Below are 10204 nucleotides of genomic sequence, written 5' to 3' on the forward strand. Positions count from 1 at the left end.
TAATCGACACATTCATAACTATTCAGACAGATTTCCGAATCCCTAGCGTGACAGCGTGAGCTACGAGACGGGGAAAATCTGCAGTAAAGAACAATATTGATGTTGCACTTCTAGTATTCACATGACATGAAATTGAAATATACACCAATAAATCTGTGTTTTCTGGATATTTATTGAATTATATTTTTAAGCATACGAAATAATGCAACACGACGTGACTCTCACGGCTCTTCATGACAGGACTCTTGATCCGAATCGATGCTGTGCAGGTTAATCCGTGACCCCCGTCCACCCAGCACCGGCTGTCAACCGAGGGTTGTTTATATATATATATATATATATATATATATATATATATATATATATATATATATATATATATATATATATATATATATCATTGATGGTAAGATAGTTTACTTCCTAATTAAGCCAGTACCAGCTATGTACACTACTCAACAAATCAACACTGATAAGTTTTGCCTCTTATGTTCATGTCATGTCTCACTTATGTAGAGGTAAACGTAAAAGGGTGCCATTGGATGCTCTCACGAGTGTCCGGAGTGAGTGAGTCGCGACGCACTAAGTTATAACTGATACCAACATCTTTGACTTTTTTATTTCCTCGTCAGATCACATTGTACCTAACCCGCCGGGACCATGTGGATCACGTCACTCACGTCGACAACATCGGTATATATATCAACTAACACCTGAACACCAGCTTAAATTATCTGTACTGTTGATTCTTAGATTCAGCGATGCACTGACGTATATGCTTTACTTCTGTCTTTCCTATATTGAATTAATCATGTAGATCCGTAGCTTCCACTGAAACGCCTCTCTCGCCTGTACTGTATACATATACAGCAACACCTCTAGACCTGTACTAGAAGTTCATAGATTTCATTGGTACCTTTAATTTGATTTAATATAATTTCATTGGTACTTTGGCGCCTATAGTAGCCTACTTTATTAATTTTCTTTAGACTCGCAATTGTACAGGTCACTAGCACACCAGGAGCCTATACACCGTGCAACGCCATTCCTCCATACCTATACAGTGCAGATACACCGGATTTGCCTACCGTGCCACAACACCCTCTCCCATGAACCAAAGCGTATCCCATCAAAAACATTATACCTATATTCGTATTGGTGGGCATGACATTTGACCGATTATACCTCCTCGCAACGCTTCCGCCATTCTTTCTTTGTCGCCTTTGATTAAGATTTTTTTCTTCATATATACGTAACTGCATTTTGTTGACGAGGCGTAGACTGAGTAGTTTGACTGTTGCATTGTGTATGTCTAGTTTTATGTAGCTCTATTTTTAGTGCCTTCCGTATATATTTAATTTGACAAGACAGTGTTTTCTAGTTGTTGTATTGTATATATCAAGTTTTTTTTCTATGTTTCATTCTTAAGAAGGAATCTTGGTTTTGATAGGCAGCCATATCTTCCTGTCTGTTATCAAGAAAAAGACAAACGGGCAGAGACTTTCCTTTAATGTCATATTTCGTCTTTTAAGTCCACATTCACTCTTGGGAAAAGTTAATATTGTGTTAAAAATGCTCTCACTTTTCAGTAAAATATAATTCATAAAACAAAGACGGGATAGAAAACAATGGGCAAAACCTCTACTTTTTAATACTTCGCCTTTATTTTTTATCTTTTTTGTTAAAAAAGACAGAAAAGGAGGAAAAAATAACAAAGACATTACCGTAGTTTCTTCACATTTCGCATTTTAACTATTTTTTTCACTTGCCCTTATGTCTACTATTTCGTATTCCATCCTTATTTTTACAGCGTGTTTTTTGGCATTCTTTTGTGCTTATTGTTACAAGTAACTATTCCATCCCTAATAATATTACAAAGTCCTTTTGCTTTTCTCATAATTATTTCCCTCTTTTGTCCTTATTTTCAACTTCGGCTTTTCATCCTTTTATTTTTATCTCTACAATTTTAAATATCTTCCGTATTACTACACGTCACTTTTGATTTTTGATTGCCTTTCCCTTCTTATGTCTTTGTTTTCAGAACTTCATATTTCATCCTATATTGTTTTTGTCCTTATATTTACAATAAATTCCATATTCATATTCAATTCGCCAAATGCGTTTTTATTCTTCTTTTGTCTTATTTTTGTAACCGTATGTCTTCTTTCTTTGCCGTGTTTTGTAAATCCTTTCACAGTTTAGTATATCAACTTCCTACAACGGTATTCCATTCTTTATTTTTTTTCTCTTGTCCTTATTTTCACAACTGAGTACTTCATATTCTATAAAGTATTTTTCATTATTCATATATTTTTTTATTTAACATCGTATCCGTTGCGTCTTTGAGCTCCTTTTCCTTTCATCCTCATTTTCTTTCCCATTTCTTTATGTAAATCGTTTGTCCCCAATCCTTCTTTTCAGCCCGGTATGTAATCTTTATGGCCTTTTCTCTCGTCCTTTTCTCTCATCATTAATTTTTTGTCGTTGTCATTATTTTTTTTGACTTTGTAATTCATCCATTAACTCTTGACTTCGTATTCCTTTTTTTTTCCATTAGTATTATTTTGTCAATTTTTCAACTTCGTATCCCTCCTTGACTTTCCCATCCATATTCCATGCTGCAATTTTTGACTCGATTTTTATCATGTGGCTTAATTTTCCTATATCCTTTTTTCTCAGTCCTCATCCTTAAGCTTTTAACTTCATTTCACATGCACACTCTTTTTCCTTTATTTCTATTTTTCACATCCTTATATCATTATTTAACTCCTTTTTCTTCTCGCCCTTTCTTCCTATCAACCACGTAAAGAGGGCGTGCTGGTGCTGGATCCCAACTACGTACACTCAAGGAACGTGTACGTGCAGGTGGCAGTCAATTTCAGGTTTGGACGTGAGGATGATGAGTCTCTGGGCTACAGCTTCGTGAAGACAATGTACCTGCATACCATACAGGTGTACCCACCCGAGAAGGAGAGACCCACCACGGAGATACAGGTGCGTGTAGGCAGGTGTATGTGTATGTGTGTGACTATGCGGTTCAGTTCTGGTCACCCTACTATAGAATGGATATCAAAATGTTAGAATCGGTGCAGAGGAGGATGACTAAGATGATTCAGGGGTTGAGAAACTTGCCATACGAGGAAAGACTCAAACAGTTAAACTTGCATTCTCTAGAAAGGCGAAGGGTGCGTGGAGACATGATCGAGGTTTATAAATGGATGAAGGGCTTTAATAAGGGAGACATTCATAAGGTTTTGTTGGTAAGAGAACCGGGTAGGACACGAAGTAACGGGTTTAAACTGGATAAATTCAGATTCAACAGGGACATAGGCAAAAATTGGTTTACTAATAGGGTGGTGGATGAGTGGAATAGGCTTAGCAGTCATGTGGTGAGTGCCAATACAATTGTCACATTCAAAAATAGACTAGATAAATTCATGGACAGCGATATTAGGTGGGGTTAGATACATGGGAGCTTAGGGTCAAAGGAGCTGCCTCGTACAGGCCTACCGGCCTCTTGCAGACTCCTGCGTTCTTATGTTCTTATGTTCTTATGTGTGTGTGTGTGTGTGTGTGTGTGTGTGTGTGTGTGTGTGTGTGTGTGTGTGTGTGTGGAGGGTAGAGGTGGTATATAATAAGGTATGAGGTTGGATGTAGATTTTGAGGCTTGGATTAAGAGATGGAGATGGAAGGTTGGGATTGAAAAGGGTTGAGTATATAGATGAAATGAATGGGAATGAGAATGAAATACAGGGACAATGAAGAAAGATATAGAGTGATGCAGACAGAAGGTTTTGAATGAAAAAGAGCGTATATAGATTTTATGGAAAACGATGAGAGGTGAAAAAGGAAGATAACGAGAAATAGTGGATGACAAGTAAAAACAAAAACAAAGCAGGAAAACGTGAGGCCAGAAAATGGACCAAGATAAACCTAGAAGTTTAAGTACAGCAAAGTACAACATTCACCCATGAACACAACATGATAATAACAGTCTTCCTTACCCCTTCACAGAGGAACTTGATCTCCAAGCTGGGTAACTTCGCCTTCCCTTTCTCCCTCGCCTTCCCTGAGCTATCATCGCCATCCTACTCCCTCATGATGGGGTGGCAGGATCAAGGCTCCCTCATGGGCCTGGAGTACGAGGCGATGGGCTTCGTGGGCTCAAATGAACACGACATGCAGGAGAGGTCAGTCAGGGTTTGCTTGGCTTGGAAATGGATTGGATTGGAGATTTTTTTTCTCTTATATTCAGTGATTGTAAATGTTGCAATTGAGGGTTTCCTTGTTTCTTTTTTATTCTTTGGGTAAGTTAGAGATAAAGAGCTTATTTTCCTGATATTTTTTTTTTTATGTTTGTTTGTTGTTATAATATTTCCCTCTTTCTTCCCAATCTTCCTCGTTTTCTGCCATATTTCTTTCCTTCAATTTTCCTGATATTTTTCCTTATGTTACTTCTGGTCGTTTTCCCACATTTTCTTTTAATTTCACTTCCTTTCTCAATCCATCATTTTCCTTCCCTGTTTCCTATTTCCTTTTTCTATTTCCTTTTTTTCTTCTCTATCTTCATCCATTCCTTCACTTCTCTTCTTCTCCACAATGACGAAAAACTAACCTAACGCCACCCTCACAATTCTCAACTTACCAAGCGCACTCTTACCATTATAACGCCCTCTCCTCTACCCCACAAACTTACTAACCATCTCTAATAAAACTTTCTACCTTCCTTCATTCTTTCATTTCCTTCCTTCCATCCATCCGCCCTTCCATTCTTTTTTTGTATTTCTATCTTTTCTATTTCTCCTCTCTCACCCTTCCTTCTTTCTTTTCTCATTACAACAGGCCAACAAATCTCCTCTCCCTGAAATTACCAAACGCCATCTGACCTCCATTACGCCCATTATTTTCTTATTTGCAAACTCACTACTAACCCATCACGACTCACCCTATGTCTCTCTCTCCCCTTACATCAGGAGCACCGCCCGAATGATCGTCCGTAGACTTATGGATTGCCCTTTGAGCCTCTTCGATAAGCCCCCGCCACAGAAGAATATCTCACGCTCCTTCCTGACGTGCACCGGGAGCGTGAGTATCGAGGCCAAACTGAATTCCCAGGTGTTTTACCCCGACGAGAACATAATGGTGAAGATCGAGCTGAAGAACAACACGTCCAGGGAGATCAAGAGGCTAAAGGTTCGTCTGTGTGTGTGTGTGTGTGTGTGTGTGTGTGTGTGTGTTTGTGTGTGTGTGTGTGTGTGTGTGTGTGTGTGTGTGTGTGTGTGTAACTAAAACTCTTTTTTTTTTGTTGCATCGTCTTTCTATGTACTTTTTTCCTTCGTGTTCTTGTAATCGTTTTCTGTTGCTCCTCTGTTACTTACTTTTCAGTACTCCACTTTTTGGTATTTCTTCTTCCATTTTCCGTTGTCTTCTACTTGTTCTTAATCCTCTTTCCTCTCCTAAATAACATCACCAATGACAACAACAACAACAACAACAACTTCTACTACTACTACTACTACTACTACTACTACTACTACTATGACTACTGTTACTACTACTATTACTAGTAGTTGCTACTACTACTACTACTACTGCTACCACTACTGCCACAACTACCACTACTAGTACGACCACCAATATCAATATGAAAATAAACCCACCTCAACCAAACAGCCTCTCCTGCACTCACTCCTAACATACGTATTCGTTCCTCTACAGGTGAAGCTGGTACAGAGGGCAGGTGCCAATGTTCCAGGACCGCCAGGCCAGGGACAGAACAATCTGCAAGGTCGATGACCCTCTCAATCTTCCACCAGGAGCGCTGACCAACAGGGAGTTTGTGCTGGTCCCCACCGTTCCCAGCAAACCGTGAGTGTTAGTGTGTTTGTGCTTGAGGCAAAGGAGGGAGGATGTTTGTGAGTGGGGATGGGAAGCGATTTTTTTGTGTGTGTGTTTGTTGAAGGGAAGGACTTCAGATTGTTTGTGTGTTTGGGAGAAAGTCAGAGGAAGGGATGGGTGTTTGTGTACAATGAGAGGGAGGGAATAGGAGAGTTTAGTTTGCGTGTTTGTGGGAGGGATGAGGACAGGGAATGTTTATGCGTTTGTGCGTGAGGGAGGGAGGGGTGGATGTGCGTGTTTATGGGAGGAGAGGGGAGGGAAAGGGAATGTTCACGTTTTGTAGGAAATGAAAGGTGAGTGAAGGTGAGTGTTCGTGTGTAGGGGAGACAAGGAGAGGGTGATGTTAATGTGTTCGGAGAAAAGGAAATGGTTAGTATGGTTGTGGGAGAGAATGGGAAGGAAGCTTATTGGAAAAGAGGAAAAGAAGGAGCAATGAAAGTGCTTGTGTGTGTGCCTCTGTATGGGAGAAGGTCAATATATATCAGTTTGCTTTATTACTGATAATACTATTAATTCCTCTAGTGCAATGCTCCTCCTCTTCTTACCACTACTACCTTCACTACTGCTACTATTACAGTGACTACTGCTGCTACTTTTACCCTACAGACTCTACTAAAACCATTCCAGTTGGCACTAATAATACTACAAATACTGATACAAAGGCAACAATATCTATTGCAGCTGTTACTCTCCACCTCTCAATCTTCCCTTTCACCCCTCACCCCACCAGAGCACACGGCGAGGTCTTCTTGCAGCCCAGTATGAAGGATGAGGACGAGCCATGTCTAGCGCCCTCCACTCTGATCGCTCCCTCCATCAAGAAGCGGGATTTGTTCGGCATCTACGTGTCCTACATGGTGAGGGTGAAGGCCACGCTGGGAACGCTTGTCGGGGACGCTATCCTGGACATCCCCTTCGTGTTGGCTGTGCAGCAAGGGGTGAGTCTTGGGCCTAATCTGTTTGGAGTAGAGTTTTTTCTTATTTTTGTTCGGTTTTCTTTTCTAATTTCTTCATCTTCTTTTTCTTCTTTTATTTCTACTACTACTACTACTACTACTACTACTACTACTACTACTATTATTACAACTACTACTGCTACTACTTCTGCTATTATTACTACTGTTACTTTTACTTTTTTTAAGGTTTTTTTTTTCTTTGAATGTATAACTGTAGTTGTATTTTTTTTTTGTGTTCCTTTTTAGGTTTATATTTAGGTCTAAGTAGTTTTTTTTTCTCCTCAGGAAAAGTAAAATTATAGAAAACAAATGGAAAAGGAGGAGATACAGACTATAGAGAAAAATTTTTTTGTTTGAGATCAATATTATCTAGTGAATAAAACACACACACACACACACACACACACACACACACACACACACACACACACACACACACACACATGCAAAAGTCCAAACACCGACATAACGCCGGCAGCAACACATACAAAGGAATTCCTACTAAATATGAAAAAGGAAAATGTCCTTTAAATATGAAGACAGTTACTAGGATTAACTACATGAAAAAGCACGAGAGCATTTTGATAATCCTGTGTTCGGACAGTGAAGACCTACAGTGCTCTTTGATACGAGGAAGTTGATTAAATAGTAATATGAATATGCATGATATATATATATATATATATATATATATATATATATATATATATATATATATATATATATATATATATATATATATATATATATATATATATATATATATATATATATATATATATATATATATATATATATATATATATATATATATATATATATATATATATATATATATATATATATATATATATATATATATATATATATATATATATATATATATATATATATATATATATATATATATATATATATATATATATATATATATATATATATATATATATATATATATATATATATATATATATATATATATATATATATATATATACGTATAAATAGGAGAAAGATACGATTAATAAGTAAACAATCTTATTAATTACCTAACAATAAAAATGGAAAAGAGTCAAATGAATAAATAAATCAGTAGGTAAAGGAATAAATAATGTCACATTCCTAATTTAATTATTATCGCCCATGGGAAATAAATTTGCCAAATTTTCTTATAGCAATGACAACGGCAGGAACAGTAATAATGATGACGATGATGATGATGATAATAAAAATAATAATAATAATAATAATAATAATAATAATAATAATAATAATAATAATAATAATAATAATAATAATAATAATAATTATAATAATAATAATAATGATAATAATAATAATAATAATAATAATAATAATAATAATAATAATAATAATAATAATAATAATAATAATAATAATAATAATAATAATAATGCACTAGCTGGTACATCGCCATCTCTTACTTGCACAACTGACCTGACTCATTACAAGTAATAGGAAGGAGGGAGGGAGGAGGAATTAGGAGGAGAAGGGGGAGGAGGGAGAGGAGAAGGAAAAGGAGTAGTAGAATGAGGAAGCCAAGTCAGTGCAGGGAATCAGGCAAAACCAATATTTTTTTCTCTTCCCCCCCCCCCCCCCCCTCTCTCTCTCTCTCTCTCTCTCTCTCTCTCTCTCTCTCTCTCTCTCTCTCTTGGTGGGCTTCGACACGCGAGTTATAATAGCTGACGAAATAGGATCAATGCATAAGTAGTACGCGTTTAGGTTAATGGGTGACACACACACTCACTCACACACACACACACACACACACACACACACACACACGTAAAACTATATCCGCTTATAAAAAAATTGTTCTTTCCAGTCGTGATTCTGTGGTCGATGCTGGTGAAGAAACGAATGATGGTGATGAGGAGGGTAAGGGTGACGACGTATTTATGACATCTCAGCAGGGAGCACCATGTCATCATTCTTCGTTAATTAATACACACCTAAACTAATACTGCATCGTTCCTTTGTTTATTTTTAGGGTAATCTTGGAAAAATAGGATTTTGTTATGCACTTATATCATTAACACGTACTGCCACGGCTCTGAGGGTACAGTTAAGAAATGTTAAAGCTAAAAAGTTGTACTCCTACTTCTGCTACTACGACAAACACATTAACAGCAAAAATAATAACAACAACAACTAGCAGTTATTATATTACAACAACAGCAACAACAACAACAACAACAACAACAACAACAACAACAACAACAACAACAACTGCTACTACTACTACTACTACTACTACTACTACTGCTACTACTACTTATATTACCAATGCTACTACCACTAACCATGGATCAATACAATACACACTATATTACTTCTTTTATGGTCATAGTTTCTTCTTAAGTTTTCGTTAGTGAAGAAATAATAGGGTAAGGTTTAATATGTTATCCTTAAACTTCTATCTGCTAACTTCTATATGTAAAATGTTTTTTTTTCTGATAGCTTCAGCTTTACACATTTACACTTTTATTATTATAACTTATTTATTATTATTATTTTTTCATTAGTATTGATATTATTAACTTTTCTCATACACAGGAGAAGCATCCAGTGTACGTGTTACTTCAACTGTGAATATGTCAGAGAGCATTGTGTGCGTCTTTTTTGTTTGCTTGCTTGCTTACGTGTGTGTGTGTGTGTGTGTGTGTGTGTGTGTGTGTGTGTGTGTGTGTGTGTGTGTGTTTGTGTATATATATTAATCACTAGGTTTTGTATTGAGGAGGAGAGTGGAGGGAGACACAATAAAGACAAACTAAACAGTAACAAGAAGAAAACAGCTTTTAATCTACCTGACTTTACCTTTCTATTCTATAAATCTCTCCTCCTCCTCCTCCTCCTCGTATCAGCCTCTTTTCTTTTCTCTTTCTTATCATCATCATCATCATCATCATCAATGCTATCCCCTCATGCTTGATAACTTTTTTTATGATGCTTTCTTATCTTCGTTAACTGTTCAGTTTTTCAATGGTGTCCTTGCATTTTTGTCAACTGTTAGGTTTATTTTAACCAGCAGCTGAGATTTTCAATGACTCTTCATTATTCACTGTTCTTGAATTTGGCAACGGTAACCCTTATTTATCTTACAGCTGTTTTCTTTATGGTGCCCCCGAAGAGGCATAGAAAAAAAAAAAAAAAAAAAAAAATCACCCCTTGTTTTCACCAGCTGTCCAAATTTTCAATGGTATCTAAAACTTTAATTTAACTAACTGCTCAGCTTTTTCGATGATGTTACCTAACTCTTAGTATTGGTTAGCTTTAGACATTAAAAAATCACTGTGCCACCCGTGTGTCTTGAAATTTCTCCTTACTGA

At 36.7% G+C, this 10204-nt stretch overlaps 1 protein-coding gene across 1 annotated transcript in view; it reads left to right on the plus strand.

The window, feature by feature from the left end:
- The window catches only part of LOC127003202 (phosrestin-1-like), a 10955-nt gene extending 1288 nt beyond the window's left edge, over positions 1-9667 (plus strand). The window contains exons 2-8 of the mRNA XM_050869574.1: positions 633-693; positions 2810-2994; positions 4015-4190; positions 4974-5201; positions 5725-5868; positions 6629-6836; positions 8701-9667. Coding sequence (XP_050725531.1) covers positions 633-693; positions 2810-2994; positions 4015-4190; positions 4974-5201; positions 5725-5868; positions 6629-6836; positions 8701-8706 — 1008 coding nt within the window. The 3' untranslated portion in view covers positions 8707-9667. The remainder of the gene's footprint in view (positions 1-632; positions 694-2809; positions 2995-4014; positions 4191-4973; positions 5202-5724; positions 5869-6628; positions 6837-8700) is intronic.
- The last annotated feature ends 537 nt before the right edge of the window (positions 9668-10204 follow it).

The sequence above is a fragment of the Eriocheir sinensis genome, chromosome 25 (assembly GCF_024679095.1).
Source record: "Eriocheir sinensis breed Jianghai 21 chromosome 25, ASM2467909v1, whole genome shotgun sequence".
NCBI classification, from domain to species: Eukaryota; Metazoa; Arthropoda; class Malacostraca; order Decapoda; family Varunidae; genus Eriocheir; species Eriocheir sinensis.